This window comes from Ursus maritimus, unplaced genomic scaffold (assembly GCF_017311325.1).
Source record: "Ursus maritimus isolate PB19 unplaced genomic scaffold, ASM1731132v1 scaffold_4, whole genome shotgun sequence".
NCBI lineage: Eukaryota > Metazoa > Chordata > Mammalia > Carnivora > Ursidae > Ursus > Ursus maritimus.
Window position 1 is genome coordinate 91,189,278 of NW_024426552.1, and position 22,572 is coordinate 91,211,849.

Here is a 22,572-nt window from a genome sequence, read left to right on the forward strand (position 1 = left end):
AGAAGGCTTTTTTAACCCCATTATACAGTTGAAACAGAAGCACAGAGAAGTGAGGTAACTTACCCAAGGTCCCACAGCAGTAAGTGGCAGACCCTGATTCAGACCATCTTCAGAACAACTCGGGGACAAAGTGCAAAGGACAGAAGGTTATTTAGGACTGGAGGTAACACAAAGGGGGGAAACGCAACCCTCCTGCATTGTGAATGCACAAGATAGACCTGTTCAACCAATTCAGTATATTGACCTCCAACCACGCCTCCAAGCGATCATTTGTTCCTGCCTGGTCTCATCTTCTCCTTTCTTGTGTTTTTCCTGCAGACATTCATGCCCAGGAGAAGGCTGCTTTGGGTCCCGCTGGACCTTTTCTAAAAAGGAGATCCCTATTCACTAGATGAGCTCCAGAAGCATCCATTAAGGCGCCCATAGAACCTCTTCCATCAGTTGACCTTCACCGTAACCCCTATCACACAGGATGAGTGGCTTCCTTGCCTCCCTGGACCCCCGGCGGGTGCAGTGGGGGGCCGCCTGGTACGCCATGCACTCCAGAATCTTGCGCACCAAACCAGTGGAGTCCATGCTGGAGGGAACAGGGGCCACCACGGCCCATGGCACCAAGCTAGCCCAGGTGCTCACCACCATGGACCTCATCTCACTTGGCGTCGGCAGCTGTGTGGGCACGGGGATGTACGTGGTGTCTGGTCTGGTGGCCAAGGAAATGGCAGGACCTGGTGTCATCGTGTCCTTCATCATTGCAGCCGTTGCGTCCATATTATCAGGTAAGTGTCTCAGTACAGTGGAAGGCCTGTGGACAGTGCACTGCCGGTCTGTTCCAGCTCATGCTGCTTCTCTAGAATATTCAGTGGTGAGACGGGTGAAGGGTCGGCAAAGGGGTCATCGGGCTCCTTTCTTGCCCTGACTTCCAGGGAGTTCAACACTCAACTGTAGTCGCCTCCTTTTCCTTTGGTTTTTCCATACAAATAATTATTCTGGTGTCTGACCACCTCCCAACTTCTCATTCCTTGTCACGTCCTAATGGCGCCATTTTTATCATAACTCTCCCTTTCAACGGAAGATAGGTCAATCCCTTTGTGGGAAGGTGGCTATAGCTAGGATTATAAATAATACAGAAAGGCTGGGCAGAGTAGCAAAATGACAAGTCACTAAATCTGATATGATTGGGATTTGATGAGCCCAAAACTGGCACTGTGACCCCCAAGCAGGAGGAAACCAAGGTAGGAAACGTAAAGCCATCTTGAGAATCACAAAGCACCATCTGCCACAAGCACTCCGACAGACTGTATTCTACAGGGAAGTCCAACCAGTGCCGTCTCTCTCCTTGGGAAAGAATCATAAAACTCATTTTTTAAATAAGGTACCAGGACTTACATATTGATAATTTGTGAAACGGCCCTCTTATTTTCCTTTTCCTCTTCCCTCCTTTTCTCTTGTGCTGTGATCCACAGTATCTTCCCAGGAATAGGTCAATAGACAATAACTTGAAAAAGAAGGAAAAAGAACACATCTTGTTTCTTAGCGTTGTATTGCAAAAGCATGAAGTTTTGCTGGGTTTTAGGTGGCAGGTCACGTGGGTCAGCTCATGTCCTGGCAGGGAACGTCATGGCCTCATCCAGTGCTTCAGAAGCAAGAATGCTAGCCTGTGTCGGGATTCCTGTGTAGGAACGCACACCTTCACGAGAAAAGTTCTGCACGAATATTGCCTACAGACTAGCCGTCATCCACGGGGGACGCACAGCCCGTGAGCACACAGCCAGCAAGTGCCCTAGTTTATATCTGACATCTTTTTAACTTAATGAGGGAAGTCATTCCAGACGGATTTTATTTTATCTCTTGTCAAGGTTTACTTCCCTGTTGGTTGTACAACTATGCCTTTTCCTGAAGTCATCTCTAAGATGTCTTTGTGACTGAGGCCAGCCGGAATTCTCCAATAGCCCCAACCAGAGCCCAGGCCAAAATAACTTGTGCTGAAGTTAGCATATCTATAACAGAAGCCTCCAACCAGGCCTCTCATTCTGTGATCCTTTGTCACTAAACTAAGGGACGTCCGCCTCTGCTGTCTTCTCTCCATTCCCGTATCATCATGCGGGTATTGCACCTCCCCTGACAAACTTCCCACCACTCCTCCGTATCACGATAACCAAACTCCCCTCTACCTTCAGACTTTTTAATACGTGCTCCTTTCTCCTTCTGGCCTTACAAAACCTGGCTCAACCCTGAGGACACCATTGAAAGTATTGAGAAAATGCACTAGGGCCATACATGTGAAGCCAATGGGCAGGATGTTTGAGATGGAGGTTTCAGAAGTGCTACAGTAATCAGCGATCTTAAGATGAGACTTGGAACCTGGCTCTGCCACTGACTGGGTGTGAGACCTTGAGCGAGGTCCGTAACTTCTCTAAGCCTCCGTTTCTCCACCTTGAAAATGGTCATCATAATATCTCCTTCGCAGAGATGCCTGGGTGCTGCGGTGTCTGGCACATAGCGCTACGTGAGTGGTTGTGATTATTGTGTGCCAAACCCTGCAATCGGAGCTTGTCATACATTACCACATTTAAGACTCGTAACATCTTCATGCCACGCCTGGATGGTGCAGTCGGTTGAGCGTCAGACTCTTGGTTTTGGCTCAGATCATGATCTCAGGGTTGTGAGATCAAGCCCCACAGGCTCCATGCTCAGTGTGGAGTTGGCTTGAGATTCTCTCTCCCTCTCACTCTGCCCCTCCCACTGGTCCTCTTTCTCTCTCTCTAAAATAAATAAATAAATATTTAAAATAAAAAAATAGATTCATAATATCTCTTCAAGGTAGGTTTTATTATCTCCAGTTTTATATATAAGAAAACTGAAATTTAATTACCAGAACTTAGATTCAAATTTGTTATACCAACAACATCTTTCAACGTTGACTATGAATTTAAATCACTTAGGGAAATTTTTTTTTCTGAAGAATGGTTTGGGGGAAGGGAGTCAGCTTTATTGAGTTATAATTACATACAGTAAAATGTATCCTTTTAAATATACAACTCCACGAGCTTGACCAACACATACAATTACGTAACCTCCACCACAATCAAGATACAGAAGAGTTCCATCCGCCCCAAATAATTCCTTCATGTTACCTTTTTCAATTTTCCTCTCCTCCACTCCCACCCCCTGGCACCCACTAAACTGCTTTCTGTCCCTTTACTTTTGCCTTTTCCGGAATGTTATATAAATGGAATCATTCAGTGTATAACCTTTTGAGTTTGGTTTCTTTCACTTAGTATGATGCATTTAAGATTGATTCATATTATGTATATCGGTGGGTTGTTCCATTTTATTTTTTTTTAAGATTTTATTTATTTATTTGACATAGAGACAGCCAGCAAGAGAGGGAACACAAGCAGGGGGAGTGGGAGAGGACGAAGCACGCTCCCAGCAGAGGAGCCTGATACGGGGCTCGATCCCAGAACACTGGGATCACGCCCTGAGCCGAAGGCAGACGCTTAACGACTGCGCCACCCAGGTGCCCCGTACCGTTTTATTTTTGAGTAATATCCCACTGCACGGATATACTACAGTTTATTTATCCATCTATTAGCTGAATGTTGAATTGAGTTGGTTCCAGTCTGGGGCATTATAAATAAGCCATTACAAATATTTATGTACAGGTTTTTGTGTGAACACGAGCTGTAAGTTCTCTTGAGTAAATATCTAGGAATGTAGGTTTAACTTTATAATAAACTGCTAACTCTTTTCCAAAGTGACTGTATTATTTTTCATTCCCACCAGCCACACCTGAGAATTCCAATTGCTCTGTTCCTTGTTAGCCTTCAGAATTGTCAGGTGTTGCTTTTTGTTGTTGCTTTGTTTGTTTGCCATTTTCAAAGGTGTATAATGATATTTCAATGTGGTTTTCATTTGCATTTCCTAATTGTTATTTTGAGCATCTTTTTACGTGTTTATTTGCCATCCATCTTCTTTAGTGAAGTGTTCAAATCTTTTGCCCATTTTTTAATTGGGTTCTTCATTTTCTTATTATTAACTTTTAAGATTTTCTTATATATTCCGGATACAATTCCTTTATTACATATGTGATTTTGTAAACATTTTCTCTCACTTTGTGGCTCGTCCTTTAGTTTTCTTTTAATTCCTGTATATTTCCTTTTAAAAATGCTGATGTCCTGGCTCCATCCCCAGAGATTCTAATTCAGTTGGACTGGGGTGAAACCCAAGGAATGGTACTTTGTTAAGAGCCTCAGAGGATTCGAATGTGCAGCCAGGGTTAAGAACTACTCTATCATTGGTACCAAAACTCAACTCCTGCTCCAGCTATGATCTACAAAAAGAGAAAGCATATGTTAGGATATAAATTATTTGGTCAGCAGATTCTTAAGATTTTCTTGGCCCCATGGCATCATCCCCTGTGCCATGCAAACCAGCTTATACCATGAAACAAATCTGACTAAGAGAGAGAGAGCCACACCCTCTACAATTTGACAAGAGCCAAAGTTACAGGGACCTCCCAAGCCCCTCCTACCAGTCATGCCTCAACACCATAAACGCCCACAGCCCTATTGCAGGTGGAGGGAAACTTATCAGAGAAAGCAGCCTGTGCAGTAACCTTTACCCTCTGCCCATAAGGTCTTATCTACTCTTTAATAGTTCAGCAGGCCACAACCAGACCCCATGCCCATACCAAACCTAAAAATCTCTTTGAATACACCAGATTAAATAAACAAGATAGGGGAAATAGTTTTTCTTCCTGATTCCCACCTACAACCATGTTGAGAGACTGAGGGACAGAAGCAGTTTGGCTTCCAGAGGTTGTCTAATTCTCTTGACTCAGGATGAAACACAGAGCAAAGCCACCATGCTAGTGACATGTGGCCACTCCAAGTTTATTTCCAGTTCTCTTTTAATATTATCAAATTTGAACCTTACATAGAATGTAGGTCTGAGTGACTCCTAAGGTCATGCACATCCTACAATAGCCCTTTCGGCTTGTATCTCAAATGGTTTTGGTAGGGATGAAGAGACACTGTGCTTACAGGGCATCAGTCCCCAGTCTGATGCCAATACCAGTAAGTTTTATCATCTACCCATGAGAAATAGTTGACAAAAATCTAATAAGATGTGCTTCAGTAAAGACGTATTGTGTACCCACCATCTACCAGTTCTGGGGCAGTACCAAAAACACATAAGAAATTGTTTCTACTCTAAAGGACCCATTGCTTATGGGTGGAGATGAACACCCAATCTGGTGGGTAAGTATGGCAATAATAGTAGTAATAATAGTAATAATAGCAGCAGCAGCTACCATTTACTGAGCACTTACTGTGTACCAAAAGAGTTCTGAGTGCTTAACACATTATGTTACTTAATCCTCACGTCAACTCTATGTGGTAAGTGGTGTCATTATCCTCACATTACAGATGAGAAAACAGAGGCTTGTGAAAAGTGTGGTAACTTGCTTAAGACACCTGATTGAGGGGCGCCTGGGTGGCACAGTGGTTAAGCATCTGCCTTCGGCTCAGGGCGTGATCCCGGCATTATGGGATCGAGCCCCACATCAGGCTCTTCTGCTGTGAGCCTGCTTCTTCCTCTCCCACTCCCCCTGCTTGGGTTCCCTCTCTCGCTGGCTGTCTCTATCTCTGTCGAATAAATAAATAAAATCTTTAAAAAAAAAAAAAGACACCTGATTGCGAGGCGACAGAGCAGGGAATGGGGTGAAAGCAGTCTGACTCCAGAGCCCACATGGGAATCACTTTGCTCATCTGCTGCTGTATTAGCAGATTAGGGTCAGATTCAATCGCACGCAACAGAAAACCAAATACAACAGACGATCTCACTTCTTTCTTGTGTAGAAAGAATCTGGGGGGAGGCTGTTATTGTGGCTCTGCAGTTTTGGGGACTCAGGCCCTTCCTCTTTGTGCTCTACCATGGAGGATGCTTGGCTTCCATCCTTAAGGTGACTTCAAGATCCAAGATGGCTGCTGGAGCTCCAGTCAGTGCATCTGAGTTCCAGAAGGCAGGAACAGAAAGTTGAAGCAGGTCATTTCCCATATTTCTGTCCCCTTTTTATGAAACTTTTTCATAAGTCCTTCTCTAGAACTTACATGTAAGTTATCTCTATAGATCCTTCTCTATAACTTACCTTGGTTGAAACTGGAACACTTGGCCACAGCAAGTGAGGATATGAAGTGTCGTCTTCTGATTGGGTACATTGTCAACTCCAGTATTACAGGAGCTCTGTTGACGGGAAAGAAAAGGAAAACTGGCTGTCACTGCCACATCGATAGTGGATGCACTGCCCCTAAGCCCTCCAGCTTGCTGAGGTCAACTTGTTCTGAAATATTGAAGTAAAATTGGTTCTGATTGCCCGTAATGTACAATTGGAGAATCTAGAGTCTCCCTCAACAACTGAGTAGGGAACTTTTCCTAGTTCTGCCAACGCTGAGTTGCTGCTCCCATGAGTTTCTGTCTCCAACTCTCTACAATTTCATCCCGGCTATTCTCCAAAGACTATTGTCCCCTAGCTAAAACAGTCCATCAGGATCATTCATTAAACAAAGTAGGTTCTTAGAGGAGGGACTTGGGGGCCAAGCGGGAAGGTCTGCCCAAGGGGACAGGCCAAGAGATCATTCTGCCAGCAGAGAAGTTCAGCGACATAACCAGATCCGTACTGTAGTAACATGGTGGGGAGAGAGTAGAGGTGGAGACACTGGTTATGCACGTATTGCACCGAACAGGCAAGAGGTTAAGATTAGAGATCAGAAGGAAGCCTAGGATGGAGAGGGTGTGGGCACAGGTGGGCGAGGGAGGATGTGGCAGAGGGATAAATGCTCTCTCTAGCTGAGAAAAGACAGAACAAACGCAAGTGTTTTTGAAATAATGTCATTAGAATAACGGATTTACAACACAGTTCCAGTGACAGAAAGTGAAAGTAGAAGCAGAAAACCCTAGGAAAGGGAAGGGCCATCCTCATTTGCTCGTTGGCATCATCAGGTGAGACCATGGGAGCTGCATCTCTGGGGAGGTGGTGAGGGGAGTAGTGCTCTGCCAAGCCGCAGGCGGGGCTCCCCAACCTCCTCCCTGGGCTGGATCTTCACAAAGCCTAAGCAGGATCTCCCCATTGCAGTATTCATCTCAGGTTGGATTTTCATGACCGAGGAAGATTTCTAAAGATTCTGAGTCTATTTAGATAGTCTGCTGAGTTCCCTTGTTCTGTTTTTCAGAATAGACCATTTCCCCTCCTCAAACTGAAGCCAGACTCAAGAGATGAACACAGGAGTGTTGACCCTTTTGCATCGCTGGTCGTTCTCAGTGATCTAGGATCACTCATTCATTCCACAAGCTTGCCTCCCTTTGTTCGCCCAAACGTATCTGAGCACTGCTCTAAACCACACTGGCGGTGGGAGAGGCAGAAACACTGGAAGTGTAGAGAGGAAATGCAAAGATGAACAGATGCATGCCCATCTTCAAGCCTCTGGAAAACTAGCTCTCCCAAAATATTGTCCAAACTCACAGCTCTATGTCGAAATAGCCATAATGATAGCAGCTACCCTCAATGCTTGTAAAGTCTCTAAGACATAACCTAATAAGCACTTGATAAATGTTAGTCATTATTATTGTTGTTGTTATTATTATTACTAATCCAATACTGTGCCCCAAGCACTGTGCATTTAATGCTCTCAACCTCCCTACTGGGTGACTATTAGTGTCTGCATTCTATTAATCACAACAGCTAGACCACTGGGGACTTCTGATGTGCCCGGCACCAGCCACACCAGCTGCACACCGCTGCATAATCCACCCAGCAAATCCTACAAGAGAAGGGCCATTATATACTGATTTTGTAGGTGATAAAACTGAGGCTCAGAGAGGCGAAGTGACTTATCCAGGCCCTCAAGGCAGTCAGCGGCCAAGGTTGAACCTAACTTTGATTCTGCCTGGCTCCAGAGGCTATTACCGCCAAGCTGCCTCATGCAGACACATGCCCCCAAATTTAAGAATTCATCAAAGAGAGTCAAGTGAATCAAGAAACCCTTCACTCTTATTGGGCTTTCAAAAAAGCCTGTAGCTCACTCTATTTTATTGATGGGTTGAGCACTTTTCTAGATCATAACTTCTGTAACCCAGGTCATGAAAATGCCTTCTAAGCTCAGTGCCTTTCTGTCACCTGTCAGCAGTGAGAAGGGTGATGTGCAGTTCATGTAAGTCTTCCATATAGAGCTGGGTTGACAGCCCTGTAGGAAGGATGTCAGTCACCAGTTCAGAGAAGGTGAGCTCATGTTAATAAAACTTTACAAGTCTCTTAATTGCTGATTCTGAAATGAGCTTCCTCCGGCAAACCAAGGAGAACCTGGGCTCCTTTGACGTCTTCTACAGCACCTGGTAGAGTAGACAGGGCATGCAAGTGCAGCTAGCATGGGGGGGGGGGGCGCCCAGCCACCTGCTCCGGGCTCAGCATCAGGGCAGATGTACTGCAGAACCCACAAGAGAACTCTGAGACATCCATGCAAAGAAACCAGACAGGCACGCGTGAGATCGTCTTGCGCACTGCAAGAGACCCCAGGGCCGGGGACAGAAGTCGGGACACCCGAGCCCTTGTTCCAGCTCTGTTCCTCGGCAGCTCAGGACACTTAGGCAAGTGGCTCACCTCTTGACTTCAGTTGCTTTTTCTGCAAAATGAACAGTTCAAATTCGATTGCCTGTAGGAGGGTAAAAAAAGAACCCAGGGAGGGGAAAGATTTGTATAGAAAGGTCCAGTGTCTCAACATTCCACACACACACAGTTTCCAACCCCGGTAGCATCCGGGCGCCAGGGGCAGTCAGCCCCCAGAATAGATCCACCCCATTCAAGCCCTGCTCTGCCGTTTACAACTTGCACGACTTGGGAACTGTACTTAACCTAGACCTTCCCAAACAGGTTGCCAAAAGTTACGGGTGTGCCACGGTATTGATCCCTCAGCCCTCAGCACAGCTGGGAGGTGGCAGAGGCCCAGGCCATCACGGCCACCTGTGAAGGGCCTCCCCCTTGTGCATATTGACCTGCTTCTCGTAGCCATACAAATGTGACCATTCTCTGGGTGTGTTCTGTCAGGCGGGAAGGACTGGGAAGTCCCAATAGCCCGTCTAGATCTTGGATTCATCATCTGTAAATGGAAATAATAAGTTTTGCATCATAAGCATCTCGTGAAAAGTGTGTATGTAAAGGGCTCAGGAGAGCCGGCGCCCATGGCATAATGCTCAGCACCGTCTCCTCGTGTTCTTGTCAGCACTGCCGCACTGTCGGCCAGGTCTCCAACCTAACCAGCCTCGATTTGTTCTCAATGCGAATGAGTGTCCATGCTTCAGATTCCGAAGCCCCTTGGTGCATACCTAGCAAAAGACCCAGCGGGCCTGCCCCCTACTCACCCTTTCACCAGACGACCTTTGCACAAAGAGTATTCTTTAGGGTCTGAAGGTATTGTCCCTAGAGGAATTCTCACCTCTACCAGAATAGCCCCCTTCAAAATGATTGTGCTTTTGTGCAAAATGATTGCACAAAAAAACGTGCAAGGAGGCTACGCCTCAGAACACAAGTAAATGAATAGATCTAACCACACATTGTGGTGAGTGCTGTAAGGACATTAACCAGGCTCCCATGACAAAGTGCTCCTTCTGGAGAAGTGATATTCAAGCAGCCTCAGCTCTGTGCACTGAAAAAGGTGCTCGAAATGAGTAAGGCCTGACCGCCATGAGATAAAAGCCCGTGAAGAGGAGTGATGTCCTCACCCTCGGGGGCCCGGTACGAAGCTGACTTGTGCACGGCGGCTCAGGAGCCTTGCACTTGCCCAGCATCCGCTCTGCACACTCAGTGCCCCTCCTCATGTTGCCCTCCCTGCACGTTGGCCCTGTTTGGGGAAAAAGTTGAGATGGCACCCCTCTTCTATGCGGGCTGTCTCGTGTCTCTAGGAAGGTCCTCCACAGAGAACAGATCCAGGCCCATGAGAGATTCGCCGTGTCTCACGCCCCAGGCATCTGCTGGGAAGGCAGCCCATCCCAGGGGAACCCGGATCCACCTGTCCGTCAGACCGGCTGCGTAGCCACAGAGGGCTGGAGCATGCTCTCTCAGCATTCACCTTTAACCCCAGCCATAAATCCTCAGGGCAGGAGGGATGGCTTGGTCCCCTCACAGGAGCTTCTTAGGTCTGTCCTTGTTGGCCCCCCTTTCATCGGCTTTAGAATTGGGGGCACTGCCTACTCCTGGAGAGTGGTGAGCTGAAAAATATCTGGGTGCACGAGAATTGGCAGCTGTCACTTTACTCCTGTTCTGTCCTCTCTGCACAAAGCCTTTCTAGCCCAGCTGTCAGAGTCATCTGAACGAGGGGCTGGAGGCCTCCTGAAGAAAGGTTGAGCAAGAAAACGGGAAATTTCTCTCCACCCTCCCATTTCTAACTGGACCTGCAGAAGAGAACATATGTTTCCAGATTAAAGATTTCAAACCTAAGAAGGAACTTTCCCAGGTTCTGATTTAGAAGGGAATTGGGCACACCTGGGGCTTGGTCTAGACTCCAGATGATTTCTGATATCCCTGCCAATGCTGAGCCTCTAAAATCTTCCACCAACAATTCTTGCTTCCAACCCCTTTGATCCCACCCACAAGGCAAATGCTCCGACATAAACCCTCGGGAGGCTACTGCTACGAAAGCCTGTGCGATTCCCTTACTTCCTCTGTACTAATCACCATCGCTCCCGGTGGAGGAGTGCCCACTGCATGTCAGAGCCGTGCATGTGTTCCCTCACTGACCCACAGCAGCCCCCAGCAGAGATCACCGTCGCCACTTTCCAGATGGGGAAACTAAATCTGTGAATCAGATGCCTTACTCAAGGCCACAGTTAGTACTAATTGTAGCTGTCATTTATTAAACACTTGCTGTGTGCCAGGCACTGGGCAAAGTGATCTGTGTGCAATATGTCACTTAGTTGTCACAACCACTCTCTAGACCTGTCTCCAGAGGCTGGGTGGCTCCCATGACACTCACTGCTTCTCCTGAAGCAGAGACGGCCTGCTGATGGTGGCCTCAGCGTTCGCAGACAGCTGACCTGAGCATGAGGTGAGAAAATGTATACAATGGGCCTAGCATGGATAGATGCCCCCAAAACAGGTGCTTTTCTCTTTTGTAACATCTCCCTCCCTCCAAGACTGCCTTTGACATTGACCTGAGATCACCTACATGAAAATGTTGGGAGCAGAGCAAAGGGCACCCCCAGCCCACCTGTCACCACAGCGAGGAAGAGGGACCAATCTAGGTCAGGTGGACTCCGGGAACAGCGAACCCTGTGTGTCATTTAGTTGAAAGCAACTGCATGAGCATGATTATTGGTACGTCCTCATCACCATTTGATAAAGCAATAAGATAAACTAGGGAACACTAACGAGGACATTAACAATAGCATCAGCAAACGATAGAAGACTGTAATTCATCATGCTGTGGGAATCGCAAACGATAGAAGACTGTAATTCATCATGCTGTGGGAATCGTTCCTTCAACAAGCTCTGAAATGCTTTCACAGAAGGAGATCTAGAGAAGAAAGTAAGCAGACAGGCTGGTCACATTTAATGAGTAAATTATTAAACTTCCTTGACCTGTCTCGGGGTCCCTTCTCCTTCCTTCCCGTGCATGTGTTGATACGTCGGTGCTCTGGTTTGGGGACCTTGCGAGCCCTCTGTTCCCTACCCAACTCAATTGGAGCCCTGTCAGGTTCAGTAACGAATAGTGTCACACACACACCCTGATTGCTGATGCCGCCCGTCCCCTAAATGCAGGCTCTAACTGTCCACCCAGGGCCTGCTTTGGCAGAAAAATTATAAGTCTCTTCTTAGATGCAAAGAAAGAGGTGTTGCCAGACAAATTGCTTTTCTTCCAGACGCACTTGTTAAAAGTGCCTAGGCTTCACTGGCAGGTGATGGGGTGACCAAGCTGACTCAGGTAGACGAGACAGGGAGCAGGGAAGGGAGCAGGAGAGAGAGCCTGATGGATTCCCCTGGGGAAAGAAACGCACAATTTTCTTGGCTAATCAAGAGCATTGGGAAGAGGACACTGGTGCAAGATGGCAGGCTCCCACGTGCCAGGGGGCTGAATAGAGGGTTCTGAGAACCCACAACCTGCTTCTCAGGGGGGCCAGCAGTGATGGGGTTACTTCATTACTCACCATCTGGAATTCAGTGTCGCAAACAAAACAAATGTTTCCGAGAGAATTCACACTCTATTTCTCCCTGAGGCCCTGTAATTTCTCCTTACAGCCCACTCCCAGTCCACATTTAAGCAGTGCCACCAACCACAGCAGTATAGACAACGTCTTAGCCCTGCTGTGAACTTATAAACAGAACAAAGATGTTTTATGAAAACTAATAAAATGAGAAGGAAAGGAGTAACAACCATCTCAGCAAAATGCTCTTTGATGAGGACTTTCTTAAAGACATGTTTGGGCCTAATTGGTGGGGTGCCCTGGTTCAGTCCGATGGCTGATTCCATCCTAGTCTGGGAGATGGCGGATCATTGGCATTCAGGAGTAACTGACCTCATGACTGAGAATCACTGATAGATACAGTATGTTTGAAGTAACTGCTCAGGCCTGCTCTCTGTGACCTATGGCCAGTCACCCAAGACAGCCCGATTGACCCCCTGAGCAGCACTCCCAATGTTACTGATCCCAGAGGCCTGAATGAAGCTGCAGTGTTGGCAAACTGTCTTCTTGGAGACCCCCCTCCACCCCTTCCCATATCTCCTGATACCCTCTTTCCCTAGGGAAGTCCTTCTGGCTGTCCTAAGACCTTACTTCAGAACCCAACTTTGCAGCTCTTTAAAGCAATTTGTGTATTTTCCCCCCACCCCCTGCAGCTAATATCTCCTTTGTTATTTTATTGTAATTGTTGGTTTTCTTGTCTGTCTTCTCCACTGGACTATAAGACCCACAACAAAGGAACTGTGTTCTTCCTCTTCACCTTTAAATCTCTGAAAGCTAACATAGGTGCATAAAGATGGAACCTGATAAGTGTTTTGGATGAATGAATGAGTTGGAAAGCTCCTAGAACTGCGTCTCAGAAGGCTTTGATTCTAGCCATTAATCTCTGTCATTAATCAAAGGGGCAGCTTCAGGTCTGGGGCTCCGGAGCATCAACCACCAAGAGAACATCCCCACCGGCAGCTGACACCCGTCCCCACACCATGCTCAGTGCAGCCCCATGAGTCCACAGAGGAAGGTCGGAGCTTTGGGGAGAATATGGGTTGAGAGGGATCCCGAGCCTCAGGCCTCCCACCCACTCCTCAGATAGAGCCACCTTGCTTCTACTTATTTATGTATGAAAGTCTCAAATAACACTACGTGTGCAAAGAGGGTTTTACAACCAAGACAAAGCTTTAAAACTATAGAGGTAGATGAACCAGATGGGTTTTTTCAGCTAGATTTCCCCAATTTATTAAAAAGGTCCCACTTCTTTAATCACTTGATCCCAGTTCACCTCTGCAGACTCATCCTCCTCGATCCAAAACAGCCCACATGTACCACTCCAGCTACCCCTCCATCTGCCTGATATCGCCCTTTCCCATTTTGTTTTACTTGGAAAAACCCAGCTCACCCTTCAATGTGTGATCAGAAGCTTACCCCTTCATCCCTACTTCCCAGGAAACAAGGACTGTGCTATCTAAAAACTGCTCACCCCACTGGGCTCCCAGAGCACCTCATAAATACTATATAGTATTAGATACTGGCTATGTGGAATCTGTTTATTAAACTCTTTCCTGATTGGAATATAGACGCTTCAAGGTTAGATCTTTGTCTCTGGTATTCACTTCAGTGCCTAACATAGCAGGCACTTAACAATGTGCGTCACTTAGGGGTGTCTGGTGGCTCTGTTGATTAAGCATCTGACTCTTGATTTTGGCTCGGGTCATGATCTCAGGGTCATACGATCGAGCCCCGCATCAGCGTGATATCTACTCGAGATTCTCTCTCCCTCTCCCTCTGCCCCTCACTACACTTCCATGCTCTCTCTCTCTCTCTCTCTCTAAAATATAATAAAATAAATAAAATATTTTACAAAAACAGCAACAATGGTGTCACTTTAAGAAAAGAAATTAGGAAGTCAGAAGTTATTGTAAGAAACTGGTATGCTAGTTGATAGGTTAAGGACTTAGTAAGTTAAACTACACGTTAATGGAAAAACCTCTATTTAAGTAGAATAACTGGCATTCAAGTGTGAATAACCTCTAGATTTAATCTTTCCAGGTGAAGTACACTTTTAGAAAGTACTTGGATATCTAATGGCTTTCTTGAGTGGAATGTGAAGGGAAACGCATTTCTTGAGTGGAGAATCCTTCTGTTTCACCTACTCCCAGGTGGATCTTTCTCTTTTACACCCTCTCAGGGGTGGAGGAGATGGTTCTAAGAGAGTAGAGAGCGCCGGGGCAGGCCATGAGTGGAGGAAGGCACAAACGGTGATGATCTTGACTATCGGAGGCACCGTACTGGGCACAGTTTGGAAAGTTCAACGTCACATGTGGGCTCTCTGGGAGCATTTAATGTAAGGCTGGCTGATTACACCTGTATGTGATAGAACCACAGACTCCCAGAGTTGGAAAGAAATTCACACTGAAAAGGACCAAATTTCTCTGAGCTCCAAATCGTACATCATTTAAGGTACACAAGAGGAAATCGATAGAGAATATTTCAATATGGAATCCCCTTGGTATCTTATACCGACCCTCTTTTCAATGTGTAAAACCTAAGTTTGACTGCTCTTTAGGCTGGCAGTTTGTCAATTTAACCAAAAACAGTTCTGGGTATAGAAATAAACAAAACACTACGGATGTGACAAAATGAAAAGAAAGGTATGTTTACAATATACCTAAAGAGTGGATAATTTGAAAAGGATATCTGAGTTGCAGGCTATGAGAAATCACTCCATTCCCTCTTGTTCTGCTCCAGTGAATCTTCTGTATTTCTCAAGGATCTGGGCTTACGATCTCCGAACAACTCCACTGGAAAACTTCCACGCCATGGTCTCAGCAGGCAGTCACTTATGGTGGCCACCTGTACCCCGACATTGCACTTCATAGTGATTTTCTCCAGCTCTGCAGTTGTACTTTTGGAATCAGTATGTCTCTGCCTCTCCAGTCACTTGATGGTTAGCCAAGGAATGCAGAATCTCTTTGATAATAGCATAAGGAAAATATGACTAGGAAGATAACCCCAGGGAAAGAAATTTTTTAAATTGAGTAGAGGCTATTTATAAATTTTTCTCTCGTTCAGAATAGTGATTCTCCGCCCTGGTACACCAAATCAACTTTAGGTAATAAATACTTTGAAATTCTTCCTTTGCTACACTTGAGTGCAAATGAGATAGTGCTACCTTCCTACACACTTAATTTGGTCGTTTTTTTATAGTCATTAAAATTATATTTTATTTTTTTAAGTTTTTATTTAAATTCCAGTTAGTTAACATACCAGTGTAGGGGGGCCTGGGTGGCTCAGTTGGTTAAGCATCTGCTTTCGGCTCAGGTCATGATCCTGGGGTCCTGGGATGGAACCCCACATCGGGCTCTCTGCTCAACAGGGAGCCCGCTTCTCCTTCTCCCACTGCCTGCTGCTCCCCTTGCTTGTGCCCTCCCCCCGTGTCAAATAAATAAAATCTTTAAGAAAAAAACATACAGTGTAATATTAGTCTCAGGTGTACAATATAGTGACTCAACACTTCCATACGTCACCCGGTGCTCATCACAACTGCCCTCCTTAATCCATCACCTATTTCCCCCATCCCTCCACCCAACTCCCCTCTAGTAACCCTCAATTTATTCTCTATAGGTAAGAGTCTGTTTCTTGGTTTGCTTCTCTCTCTCTCTTTTTTTCCCCTTTGCTCATTTGTGTTGTTTCTTGAATTCCACATATGAGTGAAATTATATGGTATTTGTCTTTCTCTGACTGACTTATTTCACTTAGCATAATATTCTCTAGTTCCACTCATGTCATTGCAAATGGCAAGGTTTCATTCTTTTTTATGACTAATATTCTTCTTTGCCCACTCATCAGTCGATGGACACTTATACTGTTTCCATAATTTGGCTATTGTTGATAACGCTGCTATAAACATTGGGGTGCATGTATCCCTTCGAATGCGTGTTCTTGTATTCTTTGGGTAAATACCTATTAGTGCAATTGCTGGATCATAGGGTAGTTCTATTTTTAACTTTTTGAGGAAACCTCCACTCTCTTCCAGAGCTACACACTTAATTTTTTAAAAAATCAATATGCCCTGAGTATGGAAGGTAAAGGAAAGAAAGGTCACTTCTGGTAAAAATAATATTTCAGTGTGTGGAAGCTGGGACATAAGTGCAATAGGAGATACAATGAAGTCGTCAGAAGTCTGCTGTCGCTTCCAGACCTGCTGTGAGTGCAAACTCACACAGGTGTGCCGTTTGATGTTCAGAGACCATGAGCCATGTTGCTCCTGATGATATGGGTTTCCAAAATAATGGCCAACTCTTGGCAAATTCCAAACAAAACAAATTGCAAACATCCCTCAATTTACCCAGTTGTTGCAGCCTTGGAAAATTCAATGTATATGAAATCATGAAAAAAAAAGGGTTAATATATAAAATGGAGATAGACTCAGGCCCAGAAATTATAAACAGGTCTTTATAATGTATAAACCTGTTCTTATAAACAGGTCCACTGGGACCCTCAGAAGTTATGGAAGACATAGGACAATGCCTCATTCTGTGGGACAGCCCACACGGCAGAACGTCTAACAGTAGAGGCTCCTACCCGCTTAATGCCTCAAGTGCCCACAATCATCACGAGAACGATGGACACCCCCACAGATTTCCAAAATTCCCCCGAGGCGACAGCACTACTCTTGCTGAGAACCACTGGTTTGCAGCATTTTCTCCATGGCTGCCCCACTGATTCAAATGACTGAGAGTTGATTCTAACTCGGGAACCAAAAAATGATAGCACTAGAAGGGACCCTAAAGTTTATGTATCTGGACCCCCCCCTTTATCCATGTTAGGTAAGTAACTTGCCCTTAGACCTCAGTTGTAACATGACGGAGGGTAAAAACCATGGTTTCCCTTTCTTTGGTTTTTGTTTCTTATTGAAATTAGAAAGATACCTTTGAATACGTCTCTCTTATACACCAGACATTAGGAAAAAGTTGAGTGATTGGCATTTTCCGGTTTTTTTCAGGACCTATGGGGTTGAAGTCTCTTACCCCTTACCACGGGGCTTCAGCGCCAGGCTGCATACTCTCTAGTGCCCACTAAAAGCCTGGATTCTTGCATACAAATAAATCAGAAAGATCCAAAAATAAAATCCTTTACAAAGTGTCCAAAAAATGGTCTCTAGGAGCAGAAATTGTCTTACCTGGTTAGTGTCTAACTGATTTTCCCACTATTCTTCCCAAACTCCTGCTACCAGAATCCAAGCAGGACCTTGCAAACTAAATGACTGACTTCACAGCTCCTGCACGGTGCCCAGCTCAGGGCCTCTGGCTCTGCCTCAGGACAGCATGCACGGGTTCCTTCACCAGACCTCAGGAAGACTTGGCTATTTGCCAATTTCCCTGGGGGAGTGGGTTCTGATGGTGAATTGGGTATTTTTGCATCTAATTTGGCAAATCAAATATTGAGGAGAGAACCATGGATTGCCCAAATTTCATAATACTGACTCTCCAAATCAAATTTACAATCAAATTTAATGCCAACTTCAAAAACATTGGCTGAGAAACTTCGATTTACAAGCCTCGTGCATTATCAGAAGTAAAGAGGTGACGAGAAGAAACTCATAGGATATAAGAATTTTGGGGTAAAGCTGTGGATCCTACACCAAAGAGTAGAATTAGAATTGCCTCCTAATCCCTTCGTCATACCCACTAGAAGGGCACTAGTGTGTATCTGCGAACCCAACTCTCTCTAGGAGATGAGAGCACGAAAGTCCTTCAAGTTCTCAGGTCCTCATACTCGGGGCTTAGACACTCTACACCTTCCTCACGGAAAAATTCTCCAGCCCTTCCTTCAGAGACCACTTCCTCTTAATTTTAGACTCACTCTAACAATTTAAACATCAGGTGTTGAAAGCAGAGATTTAGAAAAGGAAGTGGTCTGCCTGTTCGAGGTAATCCCTGTGGCAGCAACAAAAAGAAACAACTGGCAGTCTGACCTCCAGGAAGGAGATGGAAAACTGTTTTACAAAGGGGTAGGGGGGCTGACATAGGAACTCAAAATAAATGGTGGCCTAGATTATTCAGTGCAGAGACGAATGGCTTTGCTAACCCTGAGAATGTCTCCGTATATGGAACAATATAGTAATTGATGTAAAAGAAAAGTAAACTATGCCCAATATATCTAGCAGCAAAATTCATAAAAGTCAATGAAACAGGTAGAATCCTAGAGTGTCAGAATAGGAAGACCCTTAAGAGAGCATCCCTAATTTCTTTATTTTACAAAGAAGGAAACTGAATATAAAGGAATGAACAAGGTCAAGGCAGAGTTGAGACAAGAGCACAGCCCCGCTGGTCCAGTGCTCCTTCCACACAGACACCCTGAGAGCTGACAGCACGAAGGGGTAGCAAAAGAGATATTGCCTCACCTTTAATCATTCATGGTGTCCTGGCTTCTGACATCTCTGCTTTTGCTTCCTTGCACTGATTCTACTCCTTGATTTGTGATGACAGAACCTCAGGATTGGCCCTTAAAACTGGGAACTGAAGGCAAAGTTTACTTTGAAATCCTTCCTACATCCCATTCTTGGTGTGTTTCCTCCAAGCGGTCCTGTTTGTCATCCTACTTGGCACCCGACCCAGTGGCCTCACACCCAGAGTCCCCAGCATGACGTAGGAAATGCTCCCAACTCCCAGAAGTTTGGCATATTCCCAGTCTCTTTCTAATTTGATCTATGATTCCATCAAGGAAGGAGGGAGTACACCAGTGTTTTTCAATTATAAGTGGAGAGCTCGTGAAAATGTAGATTCCTGGTCCTTACCCCTGAAATTATGATTTAATAGATGATTGTAGTGGAAGTGGGTCTTGACCCACTTTGGAAAACACATGGCTTCTACTTACCTCTCCAGGCTCGTCTGCCCCCAGTCACTTCACGCCCACCCCCCTCCACTCAAATACTCCAGACTGCCTACCCACCACGTTTTTGCTTCATGTTCCACCTTCTTTGTGCAGTTAATTTCTCCATATACCTCAAAACCAGCTGATGCACGTGTCTCTCCTCCCTGCTTTCTCTCTTCCTATATATCCCCGCATTATTGAATTTATACAGCCCATGACGGACACTGATTTCTTGGTATATCTCCCCTTGCAGTCAGGGTCATATCTCACTTGCTTTTTTATTCCCAGCACTTAGCACCCTGCCAAGCACATAGTGGACACTCTATAGTGTTCATTAAATTATCTTTTCCCCATGCTAAATTTCCTTGTAAAAACTAGTGGCTTACTTACATATGTATTTTTTATCTACCCCACCCCCCATATATAGTACAAAATCTTCACAGATCACTTGAACTATCATCCCCAAATGGGGAGCAACTTCCAGAATATGTACAAATGAAAGAGAAGAATGTTAACATAACATAACCCTGGTGCCATCAGGTGTGGGGTCACAATGACGTAGGCCCACTAGGTCATTCAGGATCTCTGACACCTAAGGAACATCACAGAGTCACATACAACAAATAGGAATTTTTCTAAATAAAGAGCAGTTTCCAATCGTTCATTAGAATTAGCTCTGATTACCTTCCCAGCCAATCAGGTTAAAAGTTTTTCAGAACGGACATTGAAAGATATTAGAATTGGCCTTGAATTTATTCAGATATATAAAATCTCATGTGTTTGTTCTAAGATCGCAGAGATTCCGGTACTTTGTACCCAAGATTGTTACACCTCTCGGTGAAGGGGTTAGCTCCTCTCCTGAAGCCCCCCACCCATGTGTGCTTGTCCCACGCAGGCGTCTGCTACGCCGAGTTCGGAGTCCGCGTCCCCAAGACCACGGGCTCCGCCTACACCTACAGCTACGTCACTGTGGGGGAATTTGTGGCGTTTTTCATCGGCTGGAACCTGATCCTGGAGTACCTGATTGGCACCGCGGCCGGTGCCAGTGCTCTGAGCAGCATGTTTGACTCGTTAGCAAACCACACCATCAGCCGCTGGATGGTAGACAGCGTGGGAACCCTCAACGGCCTGGGTGAGACCGCCATATCCTCTTACCCCAACAAACAGACTTACCCCAACGAATAAATGGGCTCCCCTTTCAGGATTCAATGTGGCAAAATGTATCAAGAGCCTTAAATATGTCTTTTGTGGGGGGCGGGGGGGGCGAGTAGTTCTCCTGTGAATCTATCTTAAGGAAGTCATTCTAATTTCCATAAAAGCTTTATATGAAAAGATATTCATCACAGCCTTATTTATAATAAAAAAAAAAAAAAAAAAGCCTAGAAACAGCCTGAGTATTCTACAGTGGAGCAAATGGTTGAGTAAGTTGTGGAAGCATATTATGTAGCGATTAAAAGGATGATTGGGAAGACTGTCGTAATAACATGGAATATGTTCTTGATGTGACAAAGGGTACAAGCTGTATATCCATCACGTTAATAACTACATAAAAATAAAGCCAACGCAGGAAAAATAACTCTAATGAACTTCTCCAGTGGTTTCATCAGATATTTTTAATTTTCATAAATAAGCATGTGTTAATTTTTAAATGATAAAATATATTTTTAAAAGGGACAAAATGGATTCCAGTATGGAAGAAGCCAAGGAGGAATAATATAATTGGGTGAATACTAAATAATCAGAACTTCACGTAACAAATACCAGGAGCTCCATCCATCGCTTGCTCCTGCTTTCTATCCTGATGTCTGACTTTACCCTCTCATATTCATGGGAAGCCAGACAATAGTGGAGGAAGCTGGGGGGTCTTGACCCAGAACTTCCAAGTACAGCTTCTGTGGCTGCATGCTACTCATATGACTTTGGTGTCCCTATCTCAGAAGAACTGATAAAAATGCTGAGCATTCAGATACCATGAGAAGATAATAAGTATGAAGACCACATCTCCATAGTATACAGATTTCACAGAATTTTTAGATCTGGAAAGGCCTCCAAAATCAGGTAGTACAAACCCTTCACTTTACAGATGAGGTCCAGGGAAATGAGGCATTTGCCCAAGGCCGCACAGCTGGTCATGGGCAAAGAGTGCAGCTGAAATTCAGAAGCCTGACAGCTGAGGCAATGCCTTTTCCCCTCTATAGAGGGCAGGAGTCCACTGGCCAACAGACCAGACCAACCGGGTGGGGTGTGTTCACTGCTTCTTTTCTCTGCAACCACATACGCATAAATACAAAGCACACCCTTCTTCCAACAGTTTCCAAAGACATGCATTTTAAAACTTTCTAAAAATGAAAGATTGCTAGAACGGAATGGAAAATTTATGGACTATAAAGTGAACAACGGTGAAGATAAACCAGTTTTCAAGTAACATGTTAAACCCGTATATACACCATGAATGTCTTAGGACCGTTCTGACTTCAAATGTTCTTTGCCATGGTTCCATAGGTGGTAGTGTCATTGCCATGTCATGTAGACCAATTTTGGGTCCAGGTAATCAGGTCATCTTACCTATATACCAAAAACTTCCCATTTGCAAAGAGACACTTGTGGACCACAGTGTAGGCACACGTGCACACACTTACACACACTTGCACACAAGCACACGTGTGGACACACATGCCCGCACACACTTGTTTCTCCTCCCCCATGACGAACTGATCACCCTTGCCAGAGCTGAGTGCGAATGCCCTGATGGGGTGCTGGGAGTCTGCATGGCCCTTTTTCCCTCCGGACAATATTAACTCATGTCTTTGCCACCTAGGGAAAGGTGAAGAGTCATACCCCGACCTTCTGGCTCTAGTGATTGCGATCATCGTCACCATTATTGTCGCGCTGGGGGTCAAGAATTCCGTGGGCTTCAACAACGTCCTCAACGTGCTGAACCTGGCAGTCTGGGTGTTCATCATGATCGCGGGCCTCTTCTTCATCAACGGGAAATACTGGGCTGAGGGCCAGTTCTTGCCCCATGGCTGGTCAGGGGTGAGTCCCTCTCTAAGGCCTCCTAAGGCCCTTGCACATTCTGCCTTCCACCCTGTGGCTGGTCTGAGACATATTTTCAAAAAATGCTGCTGTGTCCCATAGTCTGCATGGCATCTTTTTCATCACTTTTCATCTTAATTTAATTGGAATGCTCTGAAGTGGTTCCTATTTCTTTTTTTTTTTTTTTACTTATTTTACAAACATTTATTGAGACTCTATTTCATACAAATAACCATAACAGATTTGATGTTTTGGCCATCTGAAATCTGCCTGATCCTATGCTAAGTGCTCTGTATGTAATATTAAGTGTTCGATAACCTTGCTAGCAAGATACTTACATTCTGGTCTTGCAGATGAAAAACTCACACTCAGAGACGTCAGGGGACTCACTATTTTTTTTTTTAAAGATTTTATTTATTTATTTGACAGAGATAGAGA

At 45.1% G+C, this 22,572-nt stretch overlaps 1 protein-coding gene across 1 annotated transcript in view; it reads left to right on the forward strand.

Annotated features, from left to right (window-relative positions):
• Positions 1-472: 472 nt before the first annotated feature.
• Positions 473-22,572, forward strand: part of SLC7A14 (solute carrier family 7 member 14) — a 49,335-nt gene continuing 27,235 nt past the window's right edge. The window contains exons 1-3 of the mRNA XM_008705342.2: positions 473-776; positions 19,994-20,230; positions 21,917-22,134. Coding sequence (XP_008703564.1) covers positions 473-776; positions 19,994-20,230; positions 21,917-22,134 — 759 coding nt within the window. The remainder of the gene's footprint in view (positions 777-19,993; positions 20,231-21,916; positions 22,135-22,572) is intronic.